This window comes from Ictalurus punctatus, chromosome 26 (assembly GCF_001660625.3).
Source record: "Ictalurus punctatus breed USDA103 chromosome 26, Coco_2.0, whole genome shotgun sequence".
In the NCBI taxonomy this organism is placed as follows: Eukaryota; Metazoa; Chordata; class Actinopteri; order Siluriformes; family Ictaluridae; genus Ictalurus; species Ictalurus punctatus.
In genome coordinates, this window is record NC_030441.2 from 19,185,315 (window position 1) to 19,199,488 (window position 14,174).

General features: G+C 39.6%; 1 protein-coding gene across 1 annotated transcript in view; it reads right to left on the minus strand.

Moving 5' to 3' along the window:
• The window catches only part of LOC108258743 (titin), a 32,588-nt gene that overhangs the window by 1,247 nt on the left and 17,167 nt on the right, over positions 1-14,174 (minus strand). The window contains exons 11-28 of the mRNA XM_017457613.3: positions 11,590-11,669; positions 10,884-11,228; positions 10,325-10,573; positions 9,619-9,876; positions 9,283-9,531; positions 9,080-9,161; positions 8,953-8,995; positions 8,757-8,843; positions 4,500-4,624; positions 3,651-3,721; positions 2,733-3,077; positions 2,174-2,422; positions 1,410-1,667; positions 1,056-1,313; positions 708-965; positions 375-623; positions 204-288; positions 59-101 (exon numbers count right to left, since the gene is read on the minus strand). Coding sequence (XP_017313102.2) covers positions 59-101; positions 204-288; positions 375-623; positions 708-965; positions 1,056-1,313; positions 1,410-1,667; positions 2,174-2,422; positions 2,733-3,077; positions 3,651-3,721; positions 4,500-4,624; positions 8,757-8,843; positions 8,953-8,995; positions 9,080-9,161; positions 9,283-9,531; positions 9,619-9,876; positions 10,325-10,573; positions 10,884-11,228; positions 11,590-11,669 — 3,334 coding nt within the window. The remainder of the gene's footprint in view (positions 1-58; positions 102-203; positions 289-374; positions 624-707; positions 966-1,055; positions 1,314-1,409; positions 1,668-2,173; positions 2,423-2,732; positions 3,078-3,650; positions 3,722-4,499; positions 4,625-8,756; positions 8,844-8,952; positions 8,996-9,079; positions 9,162-9,282; positions 9,532-9,618; positions 9,877-10,324; positions 10,574-10,883; positions 11,229-11,589; positions 11,670-14,174) is intronic.

Here is a 14,174-nt window from a genome sequence, read left to right on the forward strand (position 1 = left end):
AGTGAGAGTTTATTATGAACAAAGCAGCCACCTGATGGACATTTCTGTAATAACTCACCTGAGAGTCACCTTCATCTGCCTTTTTCTTCTGTCTCCTGCTTCTGCTCGCACAAAGTCAAATATTTATCCATCGTGAGCTTCTTCAGAGGAATCAGTGATGAATTTATCAGCACAAAGAAATACAAATTCTTGTATTTTCTTACCTTATAAACAGGAAGGTGATGATGAGACAAACACACACAAACACAACAGCCCCAACACCTGCGTACACACCTAAGCTCTGAACCCCTGTGTGGACGATGATGTGATAATGAATCAGTGTTAAATATTTATCAGCGTGATTCTGATTTATAGATTTACATCATCGCTCTTACTGTTTAAAGTGACGGACACTGCAGCTGATCTCTCAGAGCCGTGTTGATTTGGAGCCTCGCAGTAGTACTGTCCACTCTGTAGTGCTCCATAACTCTGTCCAGATCCTACAGGTGACGATTCATTCTCCTTAAACCAGGTGTAGTTCTCCACAGGTGGGTTAGCATCACTGCTGCAGGTCAGAGTCACTGAACTGCCCTCCACTATTTCACCAGAGGAGCTGAGGGACACTGAGACGTTCTTTGGAGGATCTAATATGGGTAGGAAAGTGAGACTTGTTTCTATGATAGTTTTTTAAAATCTTATTAACTGTGAGATCTTCAGCTTTAACTTACACAGAACATTCAGAGTTACACTGATGGAGTCCTGATGTCCGACTTCATTACTGCAGTTGCACATGTACTCCCCACTGTCCTCAGATCTGATCTTGGAGATGTTGTAGGTATTTCCTTTTCCTACTGATGTTGTTTCCTTAAACCAGGTGTAGTTCTTCACAGGTGGGTTAGCATCACTGCTGCAGGTCAGAGTCACTGAACTGCCCTCCACTATTTCACCAGAGGAGCTGATGGACACTGAGACGTTCTTTGGAGGATCTACAATAAGTAGGAAAGTGAGACTTTAAAGTAAATCTATGAGAGTTTTATCTCTTATAGGCTGTGAGGAGATCTTCAGCTTTAACTTACACAGAACATTCAGAGTTACACTGATGGAGTCCTGATGTCCGACTTCATTACTGCACTTGCACTTGTACTCTCCACTGTCCTCAGATCTGACCTTGGAGATGTTGTAGGTATTTCCTTTTCCTACTGATGTTGTCCCCTTAAACCAGGTGTAGTTCTTCACAGGTGGGTTAGCATCACTGCTGCAGGTCAGAGTCACTGAACTGCCCTCCACTATTTCACCAGAGGAGCTGATGGACACTGAGACGTTCTTTGGAGGATCTAAAATGGGTAGGAAAGTGAAACTTGTTTCTATGATAGTTTAAAAAAAAAAAATTAAAAAAAAAAAATTATATATATATATACGCTTTAACTTACACAGAACATTCAGAGTTACACTGATGGAGTCCTGATGTCCGAGTTCATTACTGCACTTGCACTTGTACTCTCCACTGTCCTCAGAGCTGATCTTGGAGATGTTGTAGGTCTTTTCTTTTCCTACTGATGTCGTACCCTTAAACCAGGTGTAGTTCTCCACAGATGGGTTAGCATCACTGCTGCAGGTCAGAGTCACTGAACTGCCCTCCACTACTTCACCAGAGGAGCTGATGGACACTGAGACGTTCTTTGGAGGATCTAGAGAGTTCCATGATGAGAATGATGAAAGCAGTTCAAGGCTATAAGCAGTGTAAATTTATCTTTCCTCAGTTCTTGAATATAATTTTCAGCTCATCTCAGTGCTTTTATTTAACATTATGTCTGGCTCCTAATGAATATAAAACCCACTTCACTGCACAATAGAGTCATAAATCTGAGAATCTTTTTATACTGTAATAATTCTGGGACACCTTCTTGTTATCATGCCTGTGTGTGCTCGTATTTTCATTTAAATGGTCTATAGAGATGGGATTCTGTATGCATTTGTTATGCCTAAATGCTTAAAGTTATTAATACTTGTGTTTGGATTTTTTAATTATGTGTTAAAATAATAAAAAATAAAATATTTCCTACGATAAGGTCGTTGTCAGGCATCTTTTGCTTTTTCTTACTTAAACCATTAAACTTGCCTTAATTTCTGTAAATATGAAGTGATGTATGATCTATTGAGTTATAAAATATATAAGAAGGTAAATAAAGCTCACATCTGACTCTGACAGTTTGAGCAGGAGAGGGGAGATGTTCATATCCTCTTACAGCACAGCTATAACTGCCTGCATCCTCACTGCTGACCGGCTGCAGGTGGAGTTCATTGCTCTTGGGGGTGTTTGTGGTTAAATCACGTCTGTTTTTGTACCAGATGAATGTTGGATCAGTCAGACTGCAGGTGGTTTTACAGATCAGAACGACTGATTGTCCCTCTGTCACTTCTGCAGGAGCGATCACCTGAAGATCTTACACACCGAGAGAAACATTCAATCAGGAAAGCTGTCCTGAAGACAGTAAAGTGTCTACTTTTAAACTCTGCTCTCTCAAAGTGTTTTTCTATCTAATGATAATCATTTCAGTTTTATATTCAGTGTTAATAACCTTCTCAACTCAGGAGACTAGTCGCTTTTACCACAAGCACCTATTGTTCAATTTAATTTATAAAGAACATGTTAGAGATCTTCATTAATCCGGTACAAAACTCTGACTCACCTGTATCTAAAGAGAGATTATGTTCAGAGTGATAGATGTAGAAAATTTGATGATTTTATTTACCTGTAACAGTGAGTCTAACTCCAGGATAACTCAGGAATCTTTCTCTGTCTACATTTGTTATGATTCTGAAGCAGTACCTGTGTTCATCTGATTTCTTCACGTCACTCAGTCTGAGGGAGAAGTGTCTCTGTTCATCTCCTAAATACTCCACTCTGTCTGAGTAACCTGATTCATTACGCAGATCAGTCGGTTCTTTATCCTTAACTGGGTTTATTAACCAAAACCTGTTCGTCACTGTAAGACGTGTTGGGTGTGTGTACGTGACGTTCATAAACACTGTAGATCCTTTTAAAGCACAGAGATTTGTTTCGCTGTATGTCACACTCCATTCATTCCCAAGAGCTCCTGAAACATGACACATGAAAGAGGTGATTAGAGGTCATTATCCTGAGCCCCATAAAACACTGAGTTATCTCACAGCTTCACTTCTCTCCTCTGTAACTCCGGGTTGCAGAAATAAAAACAATTCTTTACCACTGGAGGAAAATTGTGTGCAGGATCTGGACATAGTGGTGTGTTCTGAACTCAGGACTTGTAATGTGGAATTAAAATTTAACAGCATCCACTACTATTCAGTGTTCTCTTACATCTGTTTTACACTTCTTTATATCCGGTGTCACCGATTCTCATACACACACACACACACAAAATATTCAGACCTCAGATTTAACTACAGATTTAAAAACTATTCACACGTTATGTGAGAGTTATGAACGGGGGCAGAGTTTTTCAGAAACAGAGGCATGTCCTTGAACTTAAGTCCATTTTACTCACACAATATCAGCTCAAGTGAGGAGCAGTGTTATATTATATTTAATAATGTTGCAATTATAACAAAAATCTAAATATACTGGTGGTTCTACTTGTATTTATTGTCTCTGGGGTGTGTAGTCGTGATGATGTTAATGTGTGACTCACCTGAGATCATGAACAGAAAGACCAGATGAAGTGGAGAAGCCATTTTGAGGGACATCATTACTGGTAAGATTCTATAGAAACAAAATATATAAAATTTATTTATAATAAGTCACAAGAACAACATACAATCTACTGAGCTGTTAAACTGTTGTGGTATAAAATGAATAAACAGTGGGGATGTGCTGTTAGATATTATATTGTAATATTATATTGTTGCATTGTCATGCAGTAATTTGCATATTCATAGAAGTGTCATCATTTGCATAGCAGAATCTGATACTTGAGAGATTTTCTGGAAAGATGTCTCAAGTTAAATAAAATTTAAAAATCATGTATATTTTACAAACCAGGATGTTTTAATACAGAAAGGTGCAGTGCTGTCAGTTAGGGTAAAGAATCGGGTAAAAACAGAATAATTATGTAGATTTATTATTGTGCATGAAGCTAATTAAATATTTCAAGTGTAAATAGAGCGTGCACTAGTGGGACAAACAGCAGTGATAACCGATTCTCTGTCTCGCTGGTTCATAAGTTTCAATATGTCACCAATAAACTCAATTAAACAGCAGAAGATTTCATCAGAAACTAAGAAAGGAAAGACCAGGTATATAGAAGACAAACTGAACTGAAACTCTAGCTGTATGAAACACATCTGATAAACAAATAGAGCTACATGTATTGGCCCCGATGGCCTTCCACACTCCATCACCACAGTACCACCAACAGCCGCAGCTACATAATCAGTCTTTCTCCTCTCTGCTCCTGGAGTACTCCTGCTCTACTAATGTCAGTGTTTTCCCTTTTCCCAACACACCTGATTCACCTCAGCAGATAATTAATAAAGCAGACCTGAGTGTGTTAAAGCAGAATCCTTTGCTCCCGAATTGTTGCGCACTTCCTGCTGGTCTCCGGGTCCCCGGTTCGACTTTTTCTTCTTTCACAAGTTGTATGTTATGTTTATAACCGAATCCTGGTCACGGGTGGGAGATTTAAGTCCCTTCTCTAAACTGATCGAAATGAGACTGGAATAAAGTTGGTTTGACGTTGGACGTTCGATATTCACTGGAATAAAGTTGGCTGGACGTTCGATATTCGCGGACATTAAGGGACCGTCTCTAAAGTTACATACTACATTCTTAAACACGTTTCTAACTTCAATAGCATTTGAAGGGAATAATTTACAGTCATATAACCCACAGTAAAGTGTTCGTCCAGGTGTCAGGTATGAGAAACAACTTTTAGATTTTTGGTATTTATTAAAATAAACTATTAAATCACATTTAAATTAGACATGAATTTCACTGAAGCATAGGCCCATACACAAAATATACTATTATTTAAAGCTCATTTCCATTTGAAGGGAATGATGTACAGTCACAAAACCAACTGTAAAGTGTTCATCTAGGTGTCAGGTATGAAGCACACCTTTTAGATTTTTTATATTTACAGACCTTTCCCCCCTTTGGAGTGGCAGATTACTTGGGGACCTGAGCAGACTCTCCAGAGAGAATGGTAAAGAAATAGAAAGAAGGGAAACAAATTGCACTGCAAATTGCAAATTGAAACATTTCCGCGAATATCGAACATCAAATCAACTTTATTCCAGTTCTGACACGATGTTCTCGGACCACCCACCGATTTTATTCTCTGTGTCTCTCCACAAACTATCTTTCTCATCTGTTGAAGCTCAAATCCTGTCTCGGCATTGTTCATCTCAGTTTCATTTGACTTTTAATCTGCAATTTAATAACTTAGTTCACAACTATAGCTGGATTTGCTGTTTCCTGATCTAGATGTCGACCAGCATATGGAGTTGCTAAACGCCGCACCGCTGGACATTTTAAATGTGAACTGCCCCTTTAAAAGTGTTAAACAGAGAGTTCGCAAACTTCTGACACTTGCTTGATCAGACAAACCTGTAGTAGTGATGTTAGGTACAACACTGAAGCTTCGAGGCATGTATCGAGGAGGCAACGCCATCTCCAGTGAAAACCAGTACCGGGGAGTGTACTGGTTTCACAGAATCACGTGATAGACGACAAACGAAACCTCACTTTCTGTCCAATCACGTGCTCGATTCTCTTTGCCTGTCAGAACCCCAGATCTTTTGGATCAGTCTGGTTGGTTTGGGATGTGTGGAGTACTGTACTCTGAAAGTTGGATAATCAATATACTACATTTAAATAATCACTAATTATTTGTCACAAATTATTTCTTGTTTTTGTTTACGTTTTTTTTCTTGGTGAATTTTTGCACTTTTGGTTTAGTTTTGGTCATTTATACACTTTGGCATTGCAGTTCCTTTGTACACCAGCCTCCTCTGTACCATGTGAAAGAGCGTTCTCTAAGGCAGGGGAAGTTCTGACAAAGAGGAGAAATAGAATCAACACTGTCAAACAGCTCTTATTTCTTAATAAAAACCATTAAACACTACCTTGTCACCTTTCTGTCATTCCCCGAGTTACACACGCACTATTACTGCCAGGTCTCAGAAGCACATTTAACGATTTAGTGATGATCCTATCACACAGTGTCCTTATGCACATTTTACTCCCTCACTTTATATGAATGGATCGTTCTGTCCATGTCAAAATGAATAATTTTCACGCAAACTTATTTAATTACCTTTTGAAATAACCTGTTACACAAGTAATATGAAGAATACAATAATTTCATGCATTTACTAGTGCCATATGCAACTCTGCACCTAATTAAAAAGACATTTCCTTTCTTTCCTTTTAAATGAATAAATAAATAAATAAATAAATAACCTGATAGTATTCCCATTTGTTACAAAATGTACCTGTAATCTGATTACTTTGTTTAATGACCTAACTGTAATGGATTAAATTTACCTTTTTTTTTATTCTGATCTGTCAGTCCCCAGGCCTGCTTGTCATACTTTACAAGCATATTAGTGCTAATAATTATCAGAACTAATCTTTTATCTGTCATTCACAGGTCGGATAAATAAATATGACTCTTTATAAACTTCAGGTTTTAGCTCCAATCCAGTTTAAAGACCTGCAGCAGGATGAAATACAATAACAGAAGTGATTCACCTTTTTGTCCACCAGGTGTCACTATCACACACTGCGATCTTCCTCTTTTCGTGGAACCATCGTGGTGGAAGGATCAGCCGCTCAGCAGTACAATACTACGTTAATAACGTGGCCCAGGTTGCGCCAGGGAGGCTCCTTCCGTGCAAAGAAATGCACACACCCATTGATACACTACGGACACTTTGGACATGCCAATCAGCCTACCATGCATGTCTTTGGACTGGGGGAGGAAACCTGCAACACGGGGAGAACATACAAACTCCACACACACAGGGCCACGGTGGGAATCAAATCCCTGACCCTGGATGTGTGAAACGAACGTGCTTACCACTCATCCACCGTGTGCCCCACACACTGCGATGAAAAGCTTTGAGTAATGAACTCTTTATCGGTACAGTTGGAGCAAAAGCTTCATTCTGCCATCACTAGTAAGTGAAATTTCAAGCATTTTCAGCACTTTAAGGCAGATCAACATTTAAGCTCAATATATAATAAATTAAACCTACACTAAATACACTTCTGGATTGTTTATTATGTAAGCTGAATAATGATTAATATAACTGATTAAATTTCAAACACTTCTGTGAGGTCTGGCAGCACAAGTTTTTCCTTTATCTATAATAACTGTCCTGTGATTACAGAAATCACTCACAGACCAAAATATACTTCTTTTAAAAAAAAGTTGCTGACACCAAATTTATGTCTGTTTGCTTCAGATCCTGATAGTGACATGAACAGTTCACATAAAAAGTGGAATAATATGTTTTATCTATTTATTTGGCGTGAGACAAAATGAAACAAGGATGTATATGAACAGCTTTGGCTAGTTAAAGTAGCTCTACTGCGATATATACAAGAGCTTTATCCTGGTCAGAGTCACAGTGAATCAGGAGTCTATTCCAGGATCACTGGCTGAAAATCAGGACCTCATGCTGTGTTTGAATAAAGAAAATGGCCCCTCAACTCAGAATTCCTACTCAGAAAGTCAGGAAGGTCTCCTCAACCCCAAGTTCAGTACATGACATCAGACCAACATGGCCGCTCACACCGTCAACAGTAAATAAAACATCACTTCACTACTTTAAATGAGTTTATAGCAGTAATTACTTTAGATCAATCAGCACTGACACATTAGCTGCTTAAATCTATAACACTGACCTACAGCGTACAGTTCTGAGAAAGTTAATACATCATAATTAGTTTTATTTCTCACTAAATACACATTCTCTGCTAAATATATTTCCATTCTGGACTTCAGTTGAGCTTCAATCCCTTTATTCAGTTACAATATTCACAATAAAGAAGCGATAACTAATGAGTGAAAACTCTACAGCTGACTGGAACAGTCCTAAACTGCTGGCAGGAGAAAAAGTACTTCACACACTGCTATAAAATGATTAAAGCTGCTTTAAATGGCTGTAAGATGCTGATGTCGCTGGTGTAAAGGAGCGATTCAGTTTCTCCACTTCAGTGAGGAGCTCTCTCTATCCATCAGCTGTTTCAGGACTCATTTCATTCATCATGTTCCTCAAAGAAACAACACACAGAAACATCAGAACTGTGTGTTAAAGCAGAACACGTTACTAACATTTATGTACATCAGTCATCATCACACACACTCTGATTTACGTTTATTAACATTACTGATTAGGAAATAAATCTAAAATTGCTGTTGGAGTTACAGCTGTGTATTGTAGCTCTCACATCTTCAGAGTAAAAGATTAATATTATCACATTACTCGAATCTAATGGTGGTTTGGGGTTTAAAAGATAAAACTCACTGCTCTTTAGTCAGAGGAAGTGGGCGTGTCAGCAGGAGGACTGGGATGAGAAATCTGTGAAAAAAGAAAGAGGCCACGCCTTGTTGAATTTGACCAATCAGGTGTGTGACTCCAAAGTAAAATCAAAAAGTGAAAACAGCTCTCACTGCATAAATCTGGATTTAATAGAACACAGATTTCCAACAATAAAATACATCATCATTCGGTTAGACCATCATCATCAAACATACTACAAGGAACTGTGTTTTTCAGTAAACACTTACTGCAAGTGTGTGATACACATCATCAGATGTCCGGCCCGCGAGGTCGAGAGCTGCGTACGTGTCGTCTTTAGCGCTCGGCCCGATGTTCTGCGGAGAGGAGGGTGGAGAACGTGAGCAGGTTCTGCTGAAGATCTTTACAGTGAGAGTTTATTATGAACAAAGCAGCCACCTGATGGACATTTCTGTAATAACTCACCTGATAGTCACCTTCATCTGCCTTTTTCTTCTGTCTCCTGCTTCTGCTCGCACAAAGTCAAATATTTATTCATCATGAGCTTCTTCAGAGGAATTAGTGATGAATTTATCAGCACAAATATTCTCACCTCAGCCAGAAGTGTACAGAGAGAAGAGCTACAAGGCCAAAAAGTCCAACTCCAATTGTCACGTACATAATTACAAAGCCACCTGATAGTACACACACGCACAAACACACACACAGGGCAAGTGAAAAAACGTCCGTTAAAAGTTCATCCATAGAGGACAACAGAGCAGTGATCAAACAGGAATGAATATTCATCGCTCTTACCGTTTAAAGTGACGGACACTGCAGCTGATCTCTCAGAGCCGTGTTGATTCTGAGCCTCGCAGTAGTACTGTCCACTCTGTAGTGCTCCGTAACTCTGTCCAGATCCTACAGGTGACGATTCATTCACCCTAAACCAGGTGTAGTTCTCCACAGGTGGGTTAGCATCACTGCTGCAGGTCAGAGTCACTGAACTGCCCTCCACTATTTCACCAGAGGAGCTGATGGACACTGAGACGTTCTTTGGAGGATCTAAAATGGGTAGGAAAGTGAAACTTGTTTCTATGATAGTTTTTTAAAATCTTATTAACTGTGAGGAGATCTTCAGCTTTAACTTACACAGAACATTCAGAGTTACACTGATGGAGTCCTGATGTCCGACATCATTACTGCACTTGCACTTGTACTCTCCACTGTCCTCAGATCTGATCTTGGAGATGGTGTAGGTATTTCCTTTTCCTACTGATGTCGTCCCCTTAAACCAGGTGTAGTTCTCCACAGGTGGGTTAGCATCACTGCTGCAGGTCAGAGTCACTGAACTGCCCTCCACTATTTCACCAGAGGAGCTGATGGACACTGAGACGTTCTTTGGAGGATCTAGAGAGTTCCATGATGAGAATGATGAAAGCAGTTCAAGGCCATAAGCAGTGTAAATTTTTCTTTCATCAGTTCTTGAATATAATTTTCAGCTCATCTCAGTGCTTTTATTTAACATTATGTCTGGCCCCTAATGAATATAAAACCCACTTCACTGCACAATAGAGTCATAAATCTGAGAATCTTTTTATACTGTAATAATTCTGGAACACCTTCTTGTTATCATGCCTGTGTGTGCTCGCATTTTCCCTTTAAATGATCTATAGAGATGGGATTCTGTGCTAATATAATGCAATTTAAAAAATCCTACAATGATGAGGTCATTGTCACTGTCGTTTTTGCTTTCATTACTTACACCATTACTTTTTCCTTCATTTCCATAACTATGAAGTGATTTATGATCTATTAAGTTATAAAAAAAATATATAAGAAGGTAAATAAAGCTCACATCTGACTCTGAGGGTTTGAGCAGGAGAGGGGAGATGTTCATATCCTCTTACAGCACAGCTATAACTGCCTGCATCCTCACTGCTGACCGGCTGCAGGTGGAGTTCATTGCTCTTGGGGGTGTTTGTGGTTAAATCACGTCTGTTTTTGTACCAGATGAATGTTGGATCAGTCAGAATGCAGGTGGTTTTACAGGTCAGAACGACTGATTGTCCCTCTGTCACTTCTGCAGGAGCGATCACCTGAAGATCTTACACACCAAGAGAAACATTCAATCAGGAAAGCTGTCCTGAAGACAGTAAAGTGTCTACTTTTAAACTCTGCTCTCTCAAAGTGTTTTTCTATCTAATGATAATCATTTCAGTTTTATATTCAGTGTTAATAACCTTCTCAACTCTGGAGACTAGTCGCTTTTACCACAAGCACCTATTGTTCAATTTAATTTATAAAGAACATGTTAGAGATCTTCATTAATCCGGTACAAAACTCTGACTCTCCTGTATCTAAAGAGAGATTATGTTCAGAGTGATAGATGTAGAAAATAAAATTATTTTATTTACCTGTAACAGTGAGTGTAACTCCAGGTTCACCCTGCCAACTTTGATTTGTTTCATTTGTTGTGATTCTGAACCAGTACTTCTGTTCATCTGATTTCTTCACGTCACTCAGTCTGAGGGAGAAGTGTTTCTGTTCATCTCCTAAATACTCCACTCTGTCTGAGTAACCTGGTTCATTACGCAGATCAGTCGGTTCTTTACCCTTAACTGGGTTTATTAACCAAAACCTGTTCTCCACTGTAAGATGTGTTGGGTGTGTGTACGTGACGTTCATAAACACTGTAGATCCTTTTATAGCACAGAGATTTAGTTTGCTGTATGTCACACTCCATTTATTCCCAAGAGCTCCTGAAACATGACACATGAAAGAGGTGATTAGAGGTCATTATCCTGAGCCCCATAAAACACTGAGTTATCTCACAGCTTCACTTCTCTCCTCTGGAACTCCGGGTTGGAGAAATAAAAACAATTCTTTACCACTGGAAGAAAACTGTGTGCAGGATCTGGACATAGCGGTGTGTTCTGAACTCAGGACTCGTAATGTGGAATTAAAATTTAACAGCATCCACTACTATTCAGTGTTCACTTACATTGTTATATTATATTTATAATGTTGCAGTTTTAACAAAAATCTAAATATACTGGTGGTTCTACTTGTATTTATTGTCTCTGGGGTGTGTAGTCGTGATGATGTTAATGTGTGACTCACCTGAGATCATGAACAGAAAGACCAGATGAAGTGGAGAAGCCATTTGGAGGAACATCATTACTGGAAAGATTCCATAGAAAAAAAAAATCAAATGTATTTATAATAAGTCACAACAACAACATACAATCTACTGAGCTGTTAAACCTCCTTTTCTTTAGAGAAATTATTATGTGATGAAATACAATTATCACAGCATCCATCAGAAGTCTTTCATTATCTGAGGGATTATTTATTTTTATACCACAGCGCTGCTGAATTCTGGATTGTGATTGGTCAGAAGGTGTTAATTAATTTTCTATAACAGCGGCTCTGACAGTAGTGCAGCCGCACATCACAGGTTTATATTAATACACTCGTTCTAATACGTTATCGTTTCTATAGTAATAGCTCATTCACAGGGACTCGTACAGTGGACGCTCCTCATGAACAAATTAAGAAATGTGAGTAATTGTTGATACGGTGAAGTTTTCTGTAAGGAGATGTTTATTTAACGTTTATGGAAGGAGTCTCCAGTGTCAGCGCTTTGTAACATTTAAGCAGAAAGTATGCTTCACTGTTTACTCGTACTCTAGGAACAGCGTATGGTACACGTGATGCAAATTTTGTCATCAGCAGAGTATGCGCGTACTGTACACGCTGCCTGATTTTTCTAATCATGCATACAGGGTTGCATATGTGCATTTAATTATTTTGCACTATTTATTTGTTCCACAAGGTTGCAACAGTGACCCAGGGCCTTTGATTCTCAAGGTAGTTGAAGAAAAAATGGAGTAAACAGAAAAGACAGAAAGAGTATAATGATTTGTATATGGATGCTAATCGTGGCAAGAGATTGCCCAAGAATGCTTGAATTCTTATTGTTGTTGTGATTCTTCTTCCTTGTCGTCCTTCACACCTGCTTTACTGCTCTGTACAGACTCGTAGGCCAGGAGAAGTAGTGCAAGTTGTCGTAATGCACATGCCTATATATTACGTGCGAGATATTATTTAATCACAATTTATCAAATATTCACAAGCCACAAATGGTGAGTGCATGAGTTCACACGGGCCCCTGAGCGGCACCAGCTCATATATTCTGGTCTACAACTGAGGTTGCAGAGACCATGTTGAACCCTAGAGCACCTTCCACGGGGAAATTGTATGTGCTCAAGTGCCAGCTTTTTGTCTTCTGGTCTGAGAAACGCCAGCTAGGCCCAGTGAACTGTGCAATAGCTACAGTCTGGAGTAGCTCAATAGCTACTCCAAATAGCAGTACTCCAGATATACTGTGCAATAGCTGGAGTTCTTAAAAGGACATTTCTTAGCGGGCTCCTTCTACAATCAGGGTTTACATGGCCACCATTTCGGCCAGCCCCTCCCCTGTGGCTGATGGAGCCTCTGTGGGGCAAAATCCTCTAATTTTGAGGTTTATGCGTGGTGTCAAGCGACTGAGGCCCATCTGCAGGCTACGCATACCTTCCTGGGACCTTTCTGTGGTCCTGGAAGGTCTGTCAGGTGCCCCATTTGAGCCCTTAAAGTGGAGCAGCTGCTGGTCTGCGACAGTAGAGGTGATGCTGTGTCAAAGCAGCGCATCTCTAATTGGATAATGGAAGCAATCTATATCGCTTATGTGGCGCATGGTCTTGCTACGCCTCTGGGCATAAGGGCTCATTCCACTAAGGGGGTTGCCTCCTCGAAGGCATCCTTACAAGGATGTGTGTGCTGCTGCAGGGTGGTCTACAACACACACATTCATCCGATATTACAGCCTGGATATTCATTCATTCATTCATTCACCTGGTCTCGAGTGTCTTGCAGTTACCCTCGGGCTTGGGTCTTTTTGAACAGGCCGTAAACCATGGTATGATGAAGGGGGTATTCTCGTTCCCATAGTGTTATGCTAAACGCAACGTGGAGTTCCCTTTGAAAGGGAACATCTGGGTTATGCATGTAACCCTGTTCCCTGGGAAGGGTATGAGATGTTACGTAGCTTTTTCAAATCGTGGTAGGCCTGTGAATTGCGTCTTCACTTCAGATAATAGAGGCTGACGGCGGGCGTTCACACGTGCCATATATATATCACGCGACACACTTAATTGCCACGTCACCCGATCATGGCAGGCCTATAAATAGGTATGATTTTACACAAGCTTCAGATGCCGGTTGCGCGCAAGGGCGCTCCCATAGTGTTATGCTAAATGCAAAGTCTCGTTCCCTTCTCAGGGAACAGGGTTACATGCGTAACCCAGACATTTTCAAACGACTCTTTTTGTTTGCATTTTCCTTACTGTACCAACTTTTTTGGAATTTGGGTTGTAAGATAAAAGTACTGTATAAGATAGCATTACTCCTGTTGCAGGACTCAGAAACATGATAATAGAGGTGGGTCACATGACCAAAATATCAAATCACAATTCAGACCATACTTGAAGATGTATTTAATAGGAAAAAAAAACAAATACAATTAAGGACTGTCTTTTCAAGTGATGGCTTTTATTTGGTGATTAACTAAAAGAATTGCCAATAAAGAACTCATGTACAAATCTACCTGGAGGATTATACATACACATACAATATATATGTACATACACATACATTATACATAC